The sequence below is a fragment of the Pieris rapae genome, chromosome 2 (genome assembly GCF_905147795.1).
Source record: "Pieris rapae chromosome 2, ilPieRapa1.1, whole genome shotgun sequence".
Lineage (NCBI taxonomy): Eukaryota > Metazoa > Arthropoda > Insecta > Lepidoptera > Pieridae > Pieris > Pieris rapae.
The window spans coordinates 649809-673160 of NC_059510.1; the positions used below are offsets into that span (position 1 = coordinate 649809).

The 23352-nt window shown below is 33.3% G+C and overlaps 2 protein-coding genes and 1 long non-coding RNA gene across 3 annotated transcripts; 2 read left to right on the forward strand and 1 right to left on the reverse strand.

Annotated features, from left to right (window-relative positions):
- Positions 1-3839: 3839 nt before the first annotated feature.
- On the reverse strand, positions 3840-5568 carry LOC123690038 (the record flags this gene model as incomplete). The annotated part of the gene is made up of 5 exons (XM_045632507.1): positions 5381-5568; positions 5193-5302; positions 4943-5120; positions 4272-4343; positions 3840-4043 (listed from the first exon to the last, which is right to left on the reverse strand). Coding segments are annotated over exons 1-5 (615 nt in total), but the record flags the coding sequence as incomplete, so codon positions are not given.
- A 97-nt stretch (positions 5569-5665) lies between these two features.
- On the forward strand, positions 5666-6229 carry LOC111004071. The gene is made up of 3 exons (XR_006751259.1): positions 5666-5803; positions 5899-6008; positions 6158-6229. It is a non-coding gene; the product is annotated as an uncharacterized LOC111004071 (long non-coding RNA).
- An 11103-nt stretch (positions 6230-17332) lies between these two features.
- On the forward strand, positions 17333-22207 carry LOC111004086 (toll-like receptor 3). The gene is made up of 2 exons (XM_022274932.2): positions 17333-19924; positions 20757-22207. The coding sequence occupies exon 1, from the start codon at positions 17524-17526 to the stop codon at positions 19861-19863; it is 2340 nt and encodes a 779-aa protein (XP_022130624.2). The 5' UTR covers positions 17333-17523; the 3' UTR covers positions 19864-19924; positions 20757-22207.
- Positions 22208-23352: the final 1145 nt, after the last annotated feature.

The window sequence follows — 23352 nt, forward strand, 5'->3', positions numbered from 1 at the left end:
AAGCGAAACAAACTTTAAGCTGGATTTACAACTTCATAAAAACTACGAAAGGAAAACAATAATACTAAAGTAGTTAGCAAACATTCACTGACCCAGTTGTTCTCGGATTGAATGCAGTGGCCACGAGTGCCTAAAAGCCTCCACTAATAGCCTTCAAAACGTTTGCTTTCGAAATATGAAGCATTTTGTTGCGGATTTTTTAATATAGCGTAGACGCACCAATATTACTTATAGATTAATGTGTCAATGCATGATTTGCTTTTGTATACACAAACATTTTCTTATGCTGCCATCTCCTTCGAAAATTGGCGATCACCACGGCTACTGTAATGTTGGATGCCGCTCATCTGAACAATGATTTGGTGCTTTGACTAAACAAAAAATTATATGGAGTAAAATTAACAGGTTCAATGCCAGTTCTTCTCGTCCGGTCGACGCTCTTGATTTAAGAACTGGTTGTAAATTTAGAAGAATTGTGCAGTGACATCTGCATAATTGGTATGTCACACTCCGAATCGCTGAGGCAAGTACGAAATATCTAGGGTCTGTAGGTTGTCTGCAGTCAGCAGTGGAGGAAGCGCAAATTTTTATTCCCTAACAGTTTCATACATATTTTCTTGACGTTTATATGAGTACATTATGTAACCGATTTCGCTCCCTTTGGAGTAGACTCGTGGCCCGTGGGGTTCAAGTGCACAGACGCTAATTAAAGATTTATGTTGGTGCCTGGTAGATAGTACCGGTGACCCCAGAGCTGGTGTTTCCTCGCTCAACGAATAAATAATGTAATACAGCGAGGAAATGCTGCCAGTTTAAAAGTGTTTATTATTTTTATTAATACTATGTAGGTTAAGAATATTATAATACTGTATATTTGATTGTTATATTCAGGTTTTAATAAACGATATAATCTTATGTTACCTATAGTATTTAATTATTTTTTAATTTTTAATAGAAACTTAAGAAGTGAAACATAAAGCAACTTCAAATATATCTAATATTCTATTGCCCCACTTAGAATATTTTTTAAATAATAGTTTGCACATCTACTGTTAGTTTTCAAATTCCATAACGGACGAGAAGAAAAATCATTATATTTTTTATCAGATGTTAGCAGAATCATTTTCCATTAATATAAGGTGATCATCTAAATTTCAACGGTAAATGTTAAATAAAAATATGTATTTTCTACGTATTGATATATAACGTGCAAATTTGCAAAATAGCAAAATAGTTGTTTCAGTATATAAACGATAATAACAGTTTTATCAAGTTTCAGTACAATCTAATCTTATAAAAGGAGTTTCTATCCGTTGTAAGACATAATATTTCACTTTTTATGACATAGGTGGCGACAGAGGGTGGCGATGTATTTAGTAATATCAAGGACAAACGCTACCATTTTTTTGTGGTTTGGTTTGAGTGGTGTTTCGAGGGAATAGGTGCGGTAAGGACATAAAATGTGAAAAGAGAAGACTATAGATATTTGAATAGAATAAGGCGTGAACAGATTTGATTATATTCTACGACATTATTACTATGTAGATGAAATTGTAAATACTGTATTTTTTAATAATTAGTACCTGGATGACCGAGCTTAGCTCGGTATTTTTTTTTATAAATCGTGTTTTTTGGAAATTTTATTTAAGTATGAATTACATACTAATAAAATTATAAAATATGAATATAATTATCGAATAAAGGTAATTATATTCATATTTAAGTTTTTGTTTTGACTGACATCTTCAAACGAGCAATTCTATGTTTAAGTTGATAAAACACAAATAAAATGACATTTTCTAGAAATGATCCCTAGCTAAATCGATTTATCGCCCCCGAAACCCTCCGTATACTAAATTTCATGTAAATCGTTGGAGCCGATTCCGAGATTCCTATTATATATATATACAAGAATTGCTCGTTTAAAGATATAAGATAAGATACGCTATCATACAGTACAGGACAGCTAGAAGAACAACAATTTGGAAATGATCGCCAACAGGAAGAATTGGCCATATTTACAGTATAACTGCAGGATATCCGCCTGGTTGCGTAATTAAATATTTATCTTGTACTTTATGAATAACGTTGCCTCTAGTCTAGATAATAATAATAATTACAATACTTGGATGCAAAATTTTACAAAAATATGTTAGAAAATCTTAGATGAATCTAAGACATGGTCACCGAGAAGATCAGAGTGCCGTAAAATATCGAGGAAAAAGAAGCCATGAGTTTTTATACCCTTAATAGTACAGGGCAGCTTGCAGCTCTTTATAAAGTTTGCTACGTTTTTATTGGAAGGAAAAAAATGCTGACAGCTAAAAGTAGTTGTCAGTGGCAACGAGACTTGAAGACCGAATATTTTACAGTTTCATTCATTTATTTCAATAGTAATAAATTTGATTTGAGGGCGTAGACTCGATTCTCGGCTTTCTATAAATATTTCTATATACGCATTTAATATTCGCTTGAACGGTGAAGAAAAACGTGGTGAGGCAACCGGCTTGCCTTAGACCAAATAGCCGACGGCTTGTGTCAAGCACAGGCTGATCACGTACTTGCCTATTAGGTTGTTTGTTTGAGTGTTTTCCTCACGATGTTTTCCTTCACCGCTTGAGGGAATGCTAACTGCGCACATGGAAAGAATGTCGATTGGTACACAGCTGAGGATCGAACCTACTACTACAGGGAATATTCGCACGCTGAATCTACTAGGCCAAGACTCCTATAGAGGATTCCTATAGACTATAGAGTCTATAGATATAGAAAATATATTCACGTGTGAACTGTAAATATCTTTTCTATAATATCTGATGACATGATACCTTAAGAAGGCGCCAACCAGATCCATGCAAATTCCTTCAAGATACATAATTAATGTACGTTGTCTTAATCGTTAAATAGATTATTATTTCTTGTAATATGATGTATATAATTACAAGAAATAATAATAAAATTATATATATATTTTTTAATTTTAAGCCATGTTTCAACTAACAAGAAATACCGTAGTAGAATGTGTAGTTGTGTTTTTATAATGCACGAAGAAATTTGAAGGGTTTTATACATTTTAATACCATTTTGTTTTAATTATATACCAACGAATATAATTACACAGTATACACGAACATAAACAAAAACATACGCAATATAAAACAAAACACTTACAGTGCTACATATAAACGTGGAACAAAATTGTATCCAAGATTAACCTAAGAATAAGGAACATGTCTCCTAAATAAACCCAGAATAATTTAAACCTAGTCTAGTTACCAGTATAACGTCGGCGTAACTGTTCATACTAGTGTTATTCCAACCGCCGCCAGGTAGTACCTATGCCTCAAGGATTTTTAAAAAAGCCGATTAAAACAATGTTTTGAGCGGGAGCAATTTTATGGCAGACTACTTGTAGACTATGCTTGCACTCCTTAATTATTTACACCAATGTTAAATCCGACCACTCATAAGGAAGAATCATACAATTATGACCTCATCAGAACTCGCAATAGTGTAGAGATGTTTTGGTGTTTGGAAAAACCGATTTAGGTGTTTATTGTCAGGATTCAGAACATCTCTACCAAACACTAAGATGCATATTGTAGTTTTGGCAGTACATATTGCGCAATATAGCCATTGATTTAAAAGAGGAACCTCTCTCTGATGATGATGAACAACGGTACCTTCATCTCAAAACACACTGTGTGTAGCAGCAGTGAGAGCCCCTTTGATTGATGAAAACTTATAAATTTGAAAGTTCTTAATTCAGGTTGTTTATAAATTAAGTTATTTAAACAAATTAAACACTATTATTATATTTTTGAAAACATTTTTATTTCATTATTCTTTTTATTTTGTGACTCTAATGTCTTCATGAGAATTTCTGTCTGTAATTTTAAATTTATCATTACTTGACTGTGCACCTCGGCCATATTCTTAACTCTACATTCATGTTCTATTTGAAGGCGCTCATTTTCCAGGGCCCGAAACCTATGCATATCTTCATATGAGGCTTCTAAAAAACTAAAAGTACTACTTGCGTTCTGTAACAAATAGGAGAACATTAAATAAGCTCTGTTCATGCACAACTTAAAAAATGTTTGATTTGTATTATGTATATGAAAACTTTTCTGGAAGAACAGTCTATTTATTAATGTAAACCAGATTAAAATCTGTTGTGTAGTTTAGAAAAACCAATAGCACATGCTAAAGACCTGGATAGCAACTTTGTTTTATTCTATTTAGAGACAGAGATAATTCAAATATAATACCTGTGTTTTCATTGTTTGGGGATGCTTGTTGTTGGGCTCGACATGATTTTCTTTAACTTTTGGATTATTATCCTAGAAAATAATGAAATTGTTCAGTTATGTTGTTACTGTTGTGCATACCTTTGTCTGGATTTTCTAGTATTCAAGTTGTGTCAAAACTGATATATTATCTTGTCATTCTGTCGCTTTATTTTCTTTTGAAGTAATCTGCAAAAATAGTAGTAGATACCAGGAAAGGTTAAGCAAATATACAAATGAACTGGCCAAGAAACTGTTAAAGTTAAGTCTAGGAGATGATGTAACTCACCCAAAAATATGGCAAATCTAGACCAGAGAAACTAACCTAAAATCCAGTTTCTACAACATTTATGGTGCCTTTCAATGGAATGGCACCCAACTCAAATTAACCTCAGAAAATATCTGATTATACCTGATAGCCAATTGCAGATGAAAATGATTTTATTTGTAATGTCCTGAACTATATAAATAACATCTATTTATACAAGTATCATGTTGAGCGGTTCCCACTCAGGTTGTCTTCAGTGTTAAGGTATATTATACCCACTGTCTTTGATAAGTGGTTATGGGTTCATTTTTAGTGAGCATATGCTTATGCTAGAGAGGTTGAACCTAGAACATCATCACATCATATTTATAATTAATATTCCTACCTCGGCACCATCACAATCAAAAAATTCAAAAGAAGGTGATGGTGGCTGTGGTCGACCTCCAGTTTTTGAAGTTTCACGTCGATAAGATGACAACTCTTTTTTTCTATTTAATTTAGTGCACTTCCATTGGTTCATCAATTGTTTTTTATCTCTAGTTCTTAGATTTACTAGATTAAATCTAAAAAATTACATGTTTTGATTGAACAATTGGTCATGTTTTTTTAAGATGCAGGAACTTTAAAATGTTTACTTCTCAGTTATATCACTCCAAGCCTTCATTTTCTGCTTATTAGTGTTCGTGCTTAAATCTTTGTTCTCAATGATTGAGATATAGGGTCGTATAACATTTCTAAAAAGTTGCTGTAACAAATGCAATAAACAAAAGCAATGATGCCATTTCATGTTTCAGTTTTACTCAACATCCACAATTCTACATACCTTTTCTTCATTCTCCCAGTTAATACTGCGCTCTCTTTTATTACTAGGCATTTTAATATCGTAACTGGTTGATAAAAATCAATCAACAAGGATTAAAATCACCACGAATCACTAAGAATAATGTGATCATAATTTCTTAAATAAAAACTCGTAGTAACGTTGGTATAACTATTCCCTCGTTATGCCATATGCACAACCTAGGAACGTCGCATTTCATAGTCATAGATAATCTTAGGAAAAAAAACAGAAACTTGTCTAAGATAACCGTGTTAAGTGTTTCTGTTAGTTTGACGTTTCCACTTTCCATTCGCGGTCATTTTGATTAGAGGTTGTTTATTTTGATTATGATAGCCGGTTTTAAAAGATTTAAAATTGCAAAGTAATAAAAAAGAACGCTGAATTAATTGGAAGCAAGAAGAGAAGGTATGGAGAATTGTAAATGTAGTGTAAAAATAAAACACGAATGGTTATTCATTGCTTTGGTTGAATTTTATTTTGTTTCTTGTGTTCGGTTACAGCAACTTTTTAGAAATTTATTACGACCCTATCTGTCCATAACTGAAAACAAAGATTTCAGTACGAACACAAAAATGGAGAAAATGAAGGCTTCGAGCGAAATAACAGAGAAGTAAACCACATTTTAACAAGTACCTGTATCTTAAAAAACCTACTTTGTTGAATCAAAACATATACTAACTTAATTGTTTTTTAGTTGTGTATGGATTCTAAATTGTTACCTAGAGCTTTAAGTAATTAATATTCTTTTATTTGTTACAGAAAGCAACTAAATATTTTTAGTTTCGGGGATGCCTTATAGTCTGAGCTCTGGAAAATGAGCACCTTCAAAAAGAACACTAATACCTATAATATAAATTTAAAACTACAGACAGACATTCTAGTAAAGAATTTAGTACTAGTCTTTAGTCACTTTAAAATAAATAGAATGATCTAATAAAAATGTTTTATTTGTCAATTAACTATTAAACTTAAAAGTTTTTAATAAATATGGATCTCACGGCTACTCCATACAGGAGGAGGACAATACTGTGTTTTGAGGTGAGGGTGCATTTGATGGTGGAGGCAGGCCTCATCATCATAATGAGAGATATCTTCCTTTTTCAATTCATAGGCTATATTGTGCAAGACTGCCAAAGCTACTTACTATATGTATCTTGGTATTTGCTAGAGATGTTCTGTATCTCCTGACAATAAATACCAAAATGGATTGTTCCAAACATCAAAACATCTCTCTACACTAATGTGACTTCTAATGTGGGTATAATTGCACCCTTATTCTCTATCAGTGGTACAAATAAACGTGGAATAAAATGTTATACCAAGAATAACCTAAGAATAAGGAAAATGTCTACAAATAAACCTGGAATAGCCTACACCTAGTATAACGTCGGCATAACTGTTCATACAAGCGTTATTCCAGCCGTCCACCTTGTATAACTCTGAAATAACCTAAAACCAACAGTTACTTTATTGTTAGTGTTGATTGTATTGTGTTTTGACGACTTTATTTTTTATTTGTCTCAATAATATAATGGATATCAGAGCAGTAGAAGAAATTAAACAAATAAATAATTTAATAAGTCAAATGGCCAGTGCAAGAAAAGTAAAAACATATGAAATAAGAAAAAATCCGTTTGATATTTATGACGATGAAAAGTTCCGCCGAAAATATAGATTTTCAAAGGCTGGTGTTTTATTTTTAGACCAATTATTTAGTAATTTTTTAAGGCAAGACAAACGTGGGGGTGGTTTATCTTCTGTTCTTCAGATATTGATAGCTTTGAGATATTGGGGTCGCAACCAAGTATGTATAAGTATTTTACACCTGAACATGAAATATTTACTATATCCTTCCATATAATATACCTACCTAAACTATACTATTTTTATTAATTTTCAGATGCAAGATGACGCTGCAGACATTCATTTAGCTTTGGCAGTATTGCACAATATAGCCAATATTGATTTAAAAGAGGAAGCCCTCTTTGATGATGATGATGAGACCCTGCCTTCACCACCAACAGTACCCTCTTCTCAAAACACACTGCGTGGAGCCGCAGTGAGAGCCATTTTTATAGATGAAAACTTTTAAGTTTGATAGTTGTTAATTGTTTTAATAATTAAGTTATTTAAACAAATAAAACACCTTTTTTAAACATTTTTATTTCATGATACTATTTATTTTTAAATGACTCTAATGTCTTGAGTTAATTGTCTCCCAATTAATACAGCGTTCTCTTTTATTACTACTCATTTTAATGTCGTATGAAACTGCTTATGAATATGATAATAAAAACAAAACGGTCTAAAATTACCACAAATGTAACAAACTGACAGAAACACAGTTAACATAGACAAGTTTCTGTTCTTTTCATAAGATTATCTATGAAATGCGACGTTGCCGGCTTGTGCATATATGCCATCAAAGGAATAGTTACACCAACGTAATTACGAGTTTATTTGTACGTAATTATTATCTCCTCATTCTTAGCTTATTCTAATCATAACTATTCCTAGTAAAAGGTTAGAATAAGTCCCTTTTTATTTGTACGACTGTATGAGTTGTTGCATATATATATTACTTGTGTAAATAAATAAGGAGTGCAAACATAGCAGGAGTCGACATATAATATACATAACTTAATATTCTTAACATATATTTATATAATATACATAACCTCTCAAAACATTGTTTAAACGGCCTTTTATTAAAAATCCGTGAGTCATGGATCGGGGCTGGAATAACGCTAGTATGAACAGTTATGCCGACGTTATACTAGGTGTAGGTTATTCCAGGTTTATTAGTAGACATTTTGCTTATTCTTCGTATAAAATTTTGAATATTATACGATTTTTTTTTTAATTTTAAATTACACGTTTATTTGTACGACAGAGAGTGTTATTGTTTAAAGAAAATCAAAGTCTTCCCGCCTGTTTAAGTATTTCCTTACATCCTCTTTGGTGAGGAAGAAAATATCAAGATCCTTATAATTAGTGTCATAGATAAAACCCGAAACATTGGCGAATTATGCAGGTAATTCGATGGCCCCTTTTAAAAACGATTATACATTCCAAGGTTTAAATGACTAGTTATATAGTATAATTAACACAATCTGACCTACGCTCTATACTCACATATGGGGCAATAAGTTCTGTGTCAATACAACGATAGAATACAAAACATGGGCCAGCGTGAGTCATATTTCAATCTGCCGCGTCAGGGCCGGATTTAGAGTTTGAAGGCCCTATGAGTCGCTAGACTAGTTTGCCGATACACTCAGAAAATTGCGTCGACTTCGCTTAAATATATATTGCTACTTAATAAATAACTATAACCTAACCTAACCATTCACTCATTCACTCACTCACACATTTACACCCACACACTTATTCATGCACTCAGCCGTGATGATAACGGTTTAAAAAAGATTACCTTATAAAAATAGGTTAAATAATGTAATTATTTTAAGTAATTAAGAATTAAGTTTGTTTATGGAAGAGCTGGGAACCCCGACACAGGTATTTTTTATTTAAAAGGGTTCCAAATCTTACACCTAGTAAAGAAAATGTACCTACTTAAAATCAATAAAGACTTTATTATTGTTATTATTACTGTCAGTGTCAGTACCGTGCGTGTAGTATGTGTTTTTTATAGTTTTTTTGCTTTTATCCTGTTTTATTTTTCTTGTTTAGTTTTGTTATTATACTCAGCCTATTAAAATGAGAAAGACATTACATTGACAATTAACAGCCGTGCTCGTGAATTGGTTATTAAAATTATTGTTATTACTTTTTGCTGTCTGTACTTTTCTGCGGTTGATGACGTCACGCAGCTGTTATTGTGACACGATACAATTAAACTTAAAATACATATAATTTGTTATATATATTCTATAGGGGCCCTATATCTAATCTTTTTGGTATATTATAATTTATAGGTATGTAACATCACAGCAGACTGAAGAGCTGGCAGCTACCTCGGACAAAGATTTAGTCTAGTTATTCAAAGGGGGAATGCTGCCTTTGTCTTCGGCAGGGCTTGCCTAAAGGGACTCCTTTTAATATTTTTGTTATTTATTAATTGATTTAGACTTATGTTATCAATATTCAACACACTGTTTTCTGTTTTGTACCAAACCTCTGGGCCTCAAACATTTTAATTGCGTCCCTGAACTCAGCGTGTTTGTGAATTTTCAGCAGTTCGTGATTGATTAAGTGTCGGCGACTCGGCCTTTATGAATTCTGTTTGCGACCGCGCGCCTTAATATATGACCCATTGATGTTGCAAGTTAAATATATCGATTTTACTCTGACCCAATTTCTATATGGCAATGAATATTGAATTGGTATTTTAACGTTTATATCCAGTTACTTTTAATAATGGCTCTATTTAAGAACCTCAAACTGTACTTAGTAATTGCACACAAATATTATTTTGCACACTGCACAGTGTATAAAATAATCTTTTAGATTTTTTTTATTGAAATGTATGTATAATGTGTAATCTATGGTTTTTATTGAAATATTTTACTAATATAAGGAATTTATTATTTCCATTAGTTACGCAACACGACTGTATCTATAGCAGCAGATACTTCCTGATTGGTATTATTAAAATAATCTTAAAGAACTTTTGCAATATTCGAAAAACGTAATTTATGTATTAGCTTAAGTAAATATTAGCCTTATGTAACACACAAAAACTAAGATCTCATCACTATTATCATAAGGGTTACATTACCCCATTGCCCCAGACCCCATTATGTGTGAGCGAGATAAAAAGCGTTATCATTGTAGAGTAGTGGCTAATGAGAATGACCGTCATTTCGTACTTCGACATCGGGCGGGTAATAGGTTCCTGTGGTAATAAGGGTGAGTGCATACAATCTGTGTTAAGACCCGTTTTGAGGCAGAGGCATTTTAAATGTAGGAGAGTTTTCCATTTTTTCCTTTAACATTTCCCATAAATGTTTGCCCAGAAAGTCCAATTATATTTATGAATGTAGGTTACATTTGTACACTAGGTGATTGTTGCAAAAGTTTTGAATATTCTAAGTATACATTGCCAGTTATCAATCAAGAGCACAGAACGGAAGAGAATAACTAGCAAGGAACTTAAGAAATTTTTTGTTTTTTTGCACTTCTTGCCTACCTTATGTAATTTTATACATGTTTTTTTCCTTTTACACACAGTGGTTGCCTGGAACAAATTGCTCAAAAGCGATAAGGCCGCCAGTTGCTTTTCATTAAATTATGTTTAATATTTTTTTTTCTTTTATGTAATGCAACGAAGTGTTCATAAAATAAATAAATTTATAACGCTGTACATAAAAATCAATACAACAATTTTTCTAAGGATCAAACCTGATCGTTTTTGAATTATAATAAGATTGGGCTCACAGCGATTTTTTTCTGTTATCAGACCTCAAGAGAAAACTAGCTGACTAATTTGCGCTGATGAAGAGGTAATCGTATTTGACGCTAAAAACAAATCTTATTATTAAAATGGTACCAAAAACTATTATCGTTGTATTACACTATAATCGTCGTATCGCTCTTGAATATTAAATAATTAAATCAAATTCTCAATGAACAATAAAAATCTAGACTTGCTCTTCTTTTGGTGGTTCAAGAGATATCATTACTCAATTACTTTCAATTAATGCAGTAGCAGCAGTGTTGGCCTTTTGGCATGCGACTCTAATTCCTGAGGTCGTAGGTTCGATCCTCAGCTTTGCACAAATTTCTTTCTATGTGCGCATTTAAAATTTATTCGATCGATAAGGAAAACATCGTCATGTAGACCCAAAAAGTCGATGTCGTGTGTCAGGCACACGAGGCTGATCACCTACTTGCCAATTAGATTCATAATGATCATGGTACAGATTCAGAAATCTGAGGCCCAGATCTGAAGAGGTTTTAGGGTTAAGTGCTTATGAAGCCCTGGGCCAGATGAAACCACTTTTCTGCAGACGCAATGTCTTGTACTGTCTAGCGTTACAAAGCCATGAATGAACCCCTTTTCTATATTAAAAAGAAGAGAGAGTATCGAACTCACGACTTATTTAGATTATAAATAAATAATAATAAATAAAATAAAAAGACTTTTATTTCCAGTATTTAAAGTTTACACTAGTTACAATTTATTTTTAGTGTTAGTTCATGCAGTTTAATCTATGTTAGTAAATTTTCTCTTTCCTTTACTTAATTGTATGTGTGCCTAAATTTCTGTATATTTATTAAGTTTAATATTTTATAAAGTTTTTTTTAATTTATTTATTTAGATTAGTAACTTAATTATTACGTCGAGTTTAGATTTATATAACATCCGTCAAAAATTTGGACTTGGTATATAAAATGTTTCGCTGTATTTTTGCGATACCAACTTACGATAGATGGCGTTGTTATGCATAGTAGACTTGTAATATCTCTATATATCTTTCCACTGTTTTCTGTCGCTTCTTCTTCTATACAACTAAGTTTTTTAGGGTTTTTGTCGCGCACCAACTGAAGTTTTTCTCAACCAATTCGATTTAGGGTCCTTCGAAAAAAGAATTAACTAATTTTTAAAGGCCAGCAACGCAATATTGGCCTTCTGGTAATGAGAGTAACTATGACCGGCGATACCACTGAACATCTGGTGAGCCTTCTGCCCGTTTCTTCTGCTGTTAAAAAAATATATACTGACTATAGTACACCCACATGGCACATAAATTTACTTACTGATCATGTTGTTACAGGTTCATATTTCTCTTTATCTGCATAAACAAACAAACAAAAAACCATTTATTCATATAGGTAACATAATGTACACTAATGAACGTCAAAAAAAAAAGAAATATTCATTAAATGATTCTAATTTTACATTTACTGCCAGTTCTCAAATCAAGGGCGTAGAACGGAAGAGAAGAACTGGCAATAAACTCTCTATGTCTTAAGATATTTACAAAAAATAAATAATCACGAACAATTTCAATCCAGATGAAATAATTGTGACTATTAAGTAGGGGATGATGTTAAGTGATATTATGTCTGCCGCCCATGGAGAGTTTTTTATGTTCGTACGATCCAATATGAAAGAATGAAATAAGTCATGTTTATATCCGTTAAAGATGTGTTAAATAAAGTGTAGTTTCCACGGAAAGACAATCGCTTCAAATTATTCCTAACATATTCATATATTCAGCGTTACATCTGTCCTCAGCTTTATACAGGTTGTATCTGGGCAGTTAGACAAAACGATTAACATAACTGATTTTCGTAGTTTAACTATTGTTTCAGACCTTTCAGGATTTAAGGAATGTGCTTACTTGCGGTTTAGTGGAGTTAATATAGAAAAAGTTAAAGAAGAGCGGTTTATGTATTTTTAGTGGCAAATAAAAAATAATATTAAAAAAGTGAGATGGGGTTTTTTCACTTAGGAGAAGAAAAGATAGAAACCTACCGAGTATATATAAAACAAGATTCAGAGTAGATTAATCACAAATACTGTAACACGGAAATTTTAATACAATATAGCTTGAGCAGTGTTGGCCAAGTGGCTTCAGCATGCGACTCTCATCCACGAGGCCGTAGGTTCGATACCCGGCTGTGCACCGTGTCTCTCTGTCTATATGTGCATTAACATTTCCTTGAACGGTGGCCGAAAACATCGTGAGGGACCGGCTTGCCTTAGTTTAAAAAAAATCGAAGGAGGCTTATTATCTACTTTCCTATAAAACATGGATCAATTACAGAAATCTGAAGCCCAGGCCTAAAAATGTTGCGAAACTGATTCATTTACAGCTTGAATAATTATTGACATTTTAAATTCACTTTCCTGCTTTAGAAATAATCTTGAATGACTAGTATTGGTAAAATGTTAAATGCGTGTCTAACATAGAAAGGGCATACTTAATTTGAAGCGGTTTGAAAACGTAATTCGTTAGACAAAGTATAAAATTAAAAATCACATAACAAGCTCATTAAATTGTTAAAAGCAAACAGCAGCAGTCAGTTTTATAGGTCATTACAAAAGGGTAAAAGTAAATTCGTTGGAACTAAAATTGCGCCTTGAAATCGCTATCATTAGGGTAACGAGCGGCGGTGCTGACGTTGCTCTGAGGGTGTCCAGTTCTCTAAAGCTATGCGCACACTGTTGTAAGCAAATATATACTATGAAAATACATGAAATCTAGGTTAATATGATGATGACGCTTACAAGGGTTGCGGGTTGCAAGGTACATTTATTCAATATCATAATTTGAATTATTTTTAAAATGTCCATTAATGCTAGGATTATCAGAAATGTTTGACTTTTAAAGGATCATAAATTATTGTTTCATAGTTTGGATTTGTTACTGAACGAATAAAAGTACTAATATTGTTACGTTCACATAGCACAGCAAAGGCCTCGAGGCGCCATCTTGTGGTGTTAAAAGGAAACAATCTAAATTAAATATTGAACGATATATTGTATTATTTAAACCCGATGGCTTATGGGCGTCACGTGTGCGTCATGTTGACGTTGACATCATCATACGATAATTTAAGATAATTATCATAATAATAATATGATAATTATCAAATGATGATGACAACGTCGATGGGATGATAATATTTCTCCGACATATATATAAATAACGGTTGGCTAGCCGTTGATAGACAATAAATTCTTAACATGAAGGCACACAATCGTCTGTCGTAAGGATAAAGAGAAAATAAGTATAAACTACAACCGAGGACATAACTAAATTAATGTAATTCTCAAAAAGGTAATCAAATTAATAATGCGTTTAGCCTAACCCGAGCGAAACAAGGAAACAAGTGAATCAAAACATGACGACCGGCGAGCTAAAATATATTATAGATAATATAGATCTTATCAATATTAACGAAAATAAAATATGTATTTCGAACATATAATGCTAGGTGACTTCTCTCTTTTTATCTCTCATAATAACCTTTACGTATCTCTTTTTAATTGTGAGCTGTTTGAGCGTAGTCTTCAGTAGGTGAGTCTTTTACTTGATCGGTCCATCTGCTTGGTGAACGGCCATGTGTCCTTTTGCCTTCTGTTTTACCAACCACGATCATTTATTATAAGTAATAGTTCTAATATAAGTTCCAATCGGCTCTGCGCACTGTATATCTGAAATAAATTAACTTGATTATTTGGAATCTTTATAACTATCAGAAATCCTCATAAATAAAAAACAAAACCCCTTTGAAAAATACTTGTGGCGCCATCTATAATCTGCGCCTGACAAATCACTGCAAGACGTCATATTCTGAAACGCGCAAAATTATTCTCGATCTGGACTACCGGTGGTCATCGGGTTGGCCAGCCAGTGGTTTCATTCTACCTTGAAGAGGAACTGTTCACCATCCTTCTTCCACGTACATACATACGTCATGCATATGCACACACGCAATGATCCTACTCACATAGACAAAGTGATCATTTTTGGACAGTGGCGATTTAATAAACAATATTGTTTATTAACAATGTGTTTATAGCCGTAACAAAAGCAGTATGTAAGCGCCTTTACAACTAATGAACCGAGGCATTTTGTAGTACGAATTTGTAGTTCCACATGGATTTAAAATTGTGGCAATTAGTATTGTTGTTTAGTACTGTAAATTAACGATTTCATTACTTTAATTATAATAACCTCATACTTGGCTAATTAGAGCTTACAGATTGTGTACTCCATTGAAGCGTAATTTTTCACACTATCACATATGTGCGCAATTAATACACTCTAATAAATAAGTAATAATACAATTTAATGATTGTTTTTCGCAATACTAGTGATATGATTTACATATTCCGTCATACATTTATACAAATTAGCTACTCTATTTTTATATTCTATTAACTATATTTTATATTCTATTAACTATTTTTATATTCTATAATCTATTATGATAAAAGCAAAACTAGATAGACGATTCGCTTCACGTTAATTGGTGAAATGTAAGATACAGGCTAAGGTTAATTTAAATGATTGTCGGGTTTTTGTATATAATTAAATTTACCAATATTCCCTTGTGTTGTGGGACGTTATTTATACAAATCTAAATATTATATAAAACAAAGTCGTGTTACATGACATATTTACGAGTGCAATGGAGTGTCTATGGGCGACGGTGTCACTCAACATCTGATGAGCCTGATTGCTACATAAAAAAAAGGATTTTTACAAATGCAACTTGGTCCCGCAATTCATATAAAATAAGTGGAATTATTAATGAAAAGGGGTAATATACAATATATATAGGTAATATTTTTCCAAAAGCTCCATATTTGGTTGACGGCCGCCCTGTCGTTTCCTGACTATGATTTATCTCGCTAGCCGAGGGTCATTTTAATAAATGCTTTCGGAAAATGGGAAATATTTCTGAGAAAAATTATAAGACGGTTTTCCCAGCTAAGCCGCCCGTCCTATTAATTCTATGAAGGAATTATTTTATTACATGTGAGTACATTTCATTTGTGTGAGTGTTCCATACAGATGTTAGAAATTTTGTAACAATTCAAATGACATATTAAACGTACCTACATGTCTAATTGCACTCCTTCATCTCTTTCATAAGTCTTAAGTAAAAAATAAAATAAACTACAAATAAATAACATATTTCGGCCAAATATGAATTTGAATTTAACAAAGGGTTTTGTTCGTGTACATATCCTGTATCAAAAGCACAATCACAAATAATATACATGATATAATTGTATGTTAAAAATTGTTCTTAAGTCTGTTTATGTTTTTTTTTTATAAAACAAGGGGCAAACGAGAAGGAGGCTCACCTGATGTTAAGTGATACCGCCGCCCATGGACACTCTCAATAGAAGAGGGCTCGCGAGTACGCTGCCGGCCTAAATAGTAGACATGGACGACTTTACCTCCCGCTCCAGCTTTTTCCAAACATGGTTTCCTTTCTCCATTCAATTCATAACTTTGGGGCTCTTCTCCGTCATTCCACCTCATATCTAAGTATCTTGCGTTTAGTTAGGTCCGTATATACTCCAGGTGCAGGTTTTTGTGATGCTGAACCCCAGATTTATTGAAAGTTCAACCCAAGTCAAATTAAAGCTTCAAAGCCTGCCAAGGAACTAACTTAAGTAAGTAAGGCTTTATGGCGATTTAAAGGATTATCTAACTTGAATTCAACTCGCAATCCCGCTGATAAAGGTACGCCAGTATAAGAATGAGAAATGTCTACTTGTATTATACTATTTAGTACAACTAATTGTTATTGTCATGTACCATCAATGGTGATCAGCTGTTTTGCCTGCCTACCCGACGATTACAGTTTCATTGGAAATCAAAACAAGAATAACTTACATTCGATTCGTAACCCTGTTAGCTTTAATCAATTTCCTTAACAGTTACAGTTTGAAATACATATTAAGTACAACGGAGGAAAGCAAATGCTAGCGAAACTACACAGACTACAAAATTCATACATAGTAATGTTTTAATATTAATATATCGCAATCAATAACAAAAAAGTTACATGTTGCATAGTATAGGTCTTTATTTTAAAGTGGTACTGGTCCTCACAATCATGAATAAAGTGTAGCTCCTTTATATTGTTATAATAATTCGTCTTAATTTATCAAACTACCCTCATATCTTACAAAATTTATTATGTTGTTATTGTACTGAAAAAGTCACTTAAGGGGAATTCCAACTATATTTAATAACCATAACGATAACTCCTACTGTAATAAATATCGCCTAAATCATTGTTCCTAACAGCCCGACCGGGAGCAATATCGCAACGCTCAAGAAATAAGTAGTTCTCAAAATAACGTTAGAACACTATGACATACATAGTAAAAGTCAGCCTCTATAAAAATAAGGGTTTGGCGAACTTGGCTACTACGCCGGCGCAAAGAATGATTCTCCCCAACGCAGCAGTTGATCAGACACGTCGACGCCATCGGCAATGCCGGTACTGCGGTGCGTGATTCGCGTCTCTCAGGTCACGTGCTATCTCGTCGAGCCGTCACGCCAGGTGACAACTTGAGTGACGGAACACTACAAGCCGAAAACTATGCGTTTAAGAGCCTCTAAAACGCTCTTACAAGTGCACAAACATCTCATTTTCAACCCCGCGTAAGTTTCGAGTGCGAAATGGCTCTTAAAGTGTACTTCATTGTTTTTATAGTGTGGATTGTGAACTGTAAGTGCGAAATGTGTAATGTGACTCTATGTGATTGTCCGTTTAATATAACGGTAAAAGAAAGTGGTCATCAGATACGGTGTTGTGACATTCCCACGCTAACAAATAAGACTTTTAGGGGGCTTAAAGTAGAATTCAGTGAAAAATGTGATTTTAACAATATTAATTTTGATGTTCCAATACTCGACACGTTTTCAATTATCATGACAAACAATACGATTGTAAAACTAAGGATAAACGTTAAAGCCAATAATTTACGCGAATTGAACTTATCATTAAACAGGTTGCAATTTATCAGCAAGGATTTATTCAGCAATTACACGAACCTTCGCGTTCTGATTCTGAATAAGAACAGTATCAATAAAATATCAGCGGAGAGTTTTGTTGGTTTGACCAAGTTAGAAAAACTGGACCTATCTGAAAACAACTTGACTAAACTTGAGAACATTTTTACGCCCTTAAAAAGCCTCCAGCATCTCAATTTAAGCAGGAATAACATTGAGTTTATTCTGGAGAATTATTTTAATAATTGGCTGTTACAACACTTAGATGTGTCCCATAATAATCTAAGAAAATTAGCGCCTGGAGCATTGCAGTTACTGCCGAATTTAGCTCGATTACTCCTGACAGATAACCCGCATTTGGGGATTACACAGTTGGATACACAATTGTTAGTTGGCACGGGCCGCAGACTACAGCAGATCGATGCATCGAGAACAGGATTATACCAAGTCCCCGAAGCGTTCACACATTCCGTTCGTTTCTTGTCTCTTGTGGGGAACCATATCAGCTCAATACGCTGTGGAGATCTAGACAGCTATCCACTTCTTCAGTCGTTAGACTTTTCAAATAACAAAATCAAATCAATCGAAGAGGACTCATTGGGTAGACTAGAAATGCTATTATTCCTGAATTTAAACACAAATTCCCTCATCGTGGTCCCTAAATCTCTGCCCGACGAATTGAAATATCTTTCCATAAATAATAATATGATTAAAAACCTTACATCGGCCGACTTCAAAAGCTTGCCAAACCTCCGTATCTTATTATTGAAAAGCAATAAAATACTTTACATTCAAGATCACGTGTTTGACGATTTATTATCTCTGGAAATATTAGATTTGTCAAACAACCCACTGCAAATGCTTTCGCCGAGCACTTTTGATGGACCGTTATCTCTCCGTGATCTGAGATTATGTTACTTGAATATTTCCGTGCCTGCGAAAGATGGCTCATTTCCAATGTCGTCCCCGGAAAGTGTGCAAATGCTTCACTTACAATCTAGTCCAGGTCTTGCCAGACAGTTTTTGGCTGACTCGGCCGCACTCGCCGCCTTCTCTCATTTGCAATATTTGGATCTAAGAATGAACAATTTACGTAACATCCGAAACGATCTACTCTTTTATCTTGTGCAACTTAAGACGCTGAGATTACATGGTAACAAGATTAACTGCAGCGCGGAACTGTGGCTGTCCGATTGGATGAATTGGAATAAAAGTTTGTTAAACAATGAAACGTGTTACTATTCAACGTCCGAAGCGAAAGCAGAAATAAACAAGTACAACTGTACCTTTCCAGAAACTTTCACAATAAACGAAAGTTTGCCGCCCGTTAATTTATATAGCACTGAAATGATAAATAAACTGCTAAGATATTACGGGTATTTAAACAATAAAACAGAGAGGGCGTCCTTAAAACGTAATTATAATAATTTTGGTGACAAAAACAATAGAATTACGCTGAATGTAAACGACACTTTTGTTTCGCGGCTTGAAAAGAATTTCGTGAATAATACAATTAGAAACAATGAGAAATTAGATACCGAAAACATGATAAGATATGAGGATTATTATAATAGAACCGTTGTGGGAAAATCTAAAATATATGAAAATATCACATCGCTACCAGAACGTTTGGACACAATAGTGTCTGAAAATTTGACGATATCTAAAAATAGAACTATATTCAGCAAATTAGGAAATCGCTTCAATACACCTGAGCCCACCAAAGAATCTCCTACCAGCCTGACGTTGGAAAATCAATACGCACTGAATAGCAGCGCGAATAATACATACACGACTCCAAATAATATGGAATATTACCATTACCAGCCGTCAGACCATTTCGCTCAATACTTTGGTATAGTTTCAGTTTCGTGCCTAATTGTGATGTCTTTGGTATTATGGCTAAGTATACGATTGAGGTATAAAAGGAGGCATGCTCCGAGTGTGGACGGAGGGGGGCAGGAACAAATAGAGGTGTCGAATATATCTGGGGGGGTGTTGTGGTGACATTTACGAGCAGCCGATCCAATGCCATTTGAATACGACTCTCTTTTGACATAGCACTTAAGTGAGTATTGGAATTCTTTATTTTATTGCCATATAGGATGGCTTAATTTGTTCAAAAAGGATTTAAAAATTGGAAATGGAAAGCTATGAATCATCGAGTTACAGTTTGCATTTTATATTATTTATAGATTTTAAATACAGACCCAATTTGTGTAAATTTTTATTTATAAAAATTTAAAGATTTTTTTTTCTCATTAAAAACATATATTTTCATGAGAAACTTAATATTAACATGTACACATACGCGCGAGATACACGTCGCCATTAGCTGTCTCAATTTTAGTCTACTATGTTCACACTAACATGCATCTTTAATGCCTTAGATGGTAATTGATTAAACAATTGCAAACCCTCATACCTAATAGACTTGTTCAAATAATTTTACGCGGCTTCGGCAAGATAAGTAAACTTGCTCGATAAAACAATATGTAATATTGTCTATATTTGAATAATCAGGACTTTTATGTTACCTAAAATATAAATCAAATTCAACGCGTAGCATCGCTACCGTGTGTATTGTAATGTGCTGTACCCAATGTAGCACCAGTACTACGACGTAGACATAATCCGATGATCTCGTAGCATATTGTCATCCGTCACTAGTAGCCACACATATTTTTTACCTATTTATGTGTACTGATTTTTGTATAAGACTTGATTATATTGTTCTGTTTCTAATGTGATATATGTATCCACATTAGAAATTTGATATAGTACAATTGCGAGTGCTACATTTAACTAAAACGTCACTATATAAACGCTATTTTTACAGAGTACACTAAACGTTGGTTATTTAAATATATTTTATTATTAAATACTAATGTTTGTTTCAGTTTTAAGAGATCGGCTGCGATGGAAACTCATGTGATAGGACTGGACGTATTTTTCTATGAATAAGTACAAATAGATCGTTAATATAAGACATGTATGTTGTATAATTTGTAAATATGTAAGACCTATTTATTTTTATGAACTGTATATATTATCTAAGTGTATAATTAATGTAGCATCGATTGAGATTATAGTATATCGAGCTCTTATTTATTCTGTCCATTATTTATCGAGGACATTAAGACATCTAAGCAAAAGCAATACACAATAATATATAAATAAATCAGTGGTGCTGCAACATCTTTTTAGGACTAGGCCTCAGATGTCTGTAACTGTTTCATGATTTTTGTCAATCTAATATTCCGTTTATCTGCTCTCACGATGTTTTCCTCTACCCTTCGATCGGATGAAAATCCATTAGTGCACAGCCGGGGATCGAACCTACAATTTCAGGCATAATAGTATCCATACATGAAAAATTCAAAAGCCAAATTTATTCATCTAGTTTATTATCTATACATCGTATTTTATAAACAAGTTTGATATACTATAAGATCATTTGATAATGACATCAATTGTGAAAACAGATCATGTCTTCCCTCGTTTTTCCATATATACACGATACTTTTCTTGAATATATTTCACTAATCGGTTACATGTAACAAAAACTATACCAGTACTTGAACGTAATTTCTTAAGTGCCAAAGTGCCAATATGTATGGTATGATGATAGAATGCACCAAAATGTCTTGGGAAATATAGTTTTAAACCATTAAAAAAATTAAACTCAAAAATATAATTACCAATTTTTTTACTGTTTTTTAAGATTGATGTTTCTTTTTTTATTTTGTATTGTATATCTATGAAGTCCTATAATTCCTAATAATATTTTGGGCCGGGGTCGCATACAGCCCGGAAACTCGCGACTTTAAAGTTGGGATTTATATGGTAACTCTGCCCCATAATATAGCCAGTAGCTATTGCTGTCAACTAAATGTGTAAAACTTTTTAACGACAGTAAATTAATTTTAGTTTTCTGACACCAGTGGCGGTGGCGCTGCCAGGCATTTCCGTCAGCTGACTTTTATCGAAATAATTTCTTTTGATCACTACTGACTTAATCCAAATTTATACACAATGTAATGCGATGTATTTAAGATCTCTTGCATTAAATGGGACAATAATATAATCAACTATATACAACTATATATCTTATATTTAAGTTTGCGTTGACAAATTTTCTATGAAATCAAAAGTGTAAGGTTACCTTTAGTTCTAAGTTTATGATTTGATTGCAGTTTCTTGAATCAATGACTCGTCGACGAATGTTCGCGTTATGTTCTTTTTCTCATATTAATCTTTATCTCTGAAACTATGGTTGTAACTTGATACATAATGTTCTGAAAGCGATTTAGTTATTACATGTTTCTACGTAGTATATGTACAAATAGAACTAATAAATCTATAGAAATATAATGTTTTTCATTCATTTTTACTCGTACAAATTTATCAATTGAAGAAATATTCTAATAGCCTTAGCCCCAAACAGAAATTTAGTTTCATTGTACTGAAGAATCTGGCGGATAGCTTGCGTAGGTTTGTATATAAAGAGAATTGTATAAACGCAGAGGCGTATCTGTCCTTTTCCCGAATAAAGGATAAAGATTTCTATTTTCATCGAAGGAGAAAATATTTTTGAAAGTTGGCACGAATTTATTTTTGGAGACTAAATGAGTCACATTACCTATTATTAAATGTTTTTTGCCAAGGTGACTTATTTCATATCAATGTCAATGAATTAGGTATTTATTGTAAGCTAAATTTTAATTTTGTTATGTTCCATCAATAATATTGGTAAAAAAAACCGGCCGGAAACGCACTCGCGAGCCTTCTGGCGTAAACAGTGTCCATGGTTGAGTGAGCCCCGTTTGCCCTCCATGCTACAAAAAAATAATAATAAGCTGTGAATTTCTCCGACATTTCAGAAGACAGAAAATCTATGTTTCCACTACTATTGCAATTTTTTATAAACTATGGACATATTAACAATAGAAAAAATAAATTGTGACTCGATTCAGTTATTATTTTTATGGGCTTTATCTTTTAACTTTTACAATCATTAAAATTTTGTTGTATGATAATATTGATGAATTTTATTCGAACACTCAAATCGTTCGTACATCATACATCCATCTCACGATGGTTTATTAACAATCATCAAACTCTAAATTAGGTATACTGTACACATTGAGGTAGGCAGGCAAACGGGCAGGAGACTCATCTGTTGTGAAGTGATACACTCCACCCATGGACACTCTCAAGGCCAGAGGGCTTGCGAGTGCGTTACCAGCCTTTTAAGAATTGGTACCTACGCTCTTTTCTTGAAGCACTCTAAGTCGAATTGGTTCGGAAATACTTCAGTGGGAAACTGGTTCCACGCAGTGGCGGTGTACAGCAAATATTGTCTTAAAACCGCTCATTTTTGGAACCATGGATGTCAGTAATACGAACTACTATATAAATAAAAATATTTTTTCGATAGACTGATAAGATTCTGTATAGTTAGATGTTTTTCTCCTGTGTTAGTGAAAATCAAAT

Excerpts from the sequence above, each read along its gene's own strand:
- LOC111004086 (XM_022274932.2), top strand. The coding sequence starts at position 17,524 with ATGGCTCTTAAAGTGTACTTCATTGTTTTTATAGTGTGGATTGTGAAC.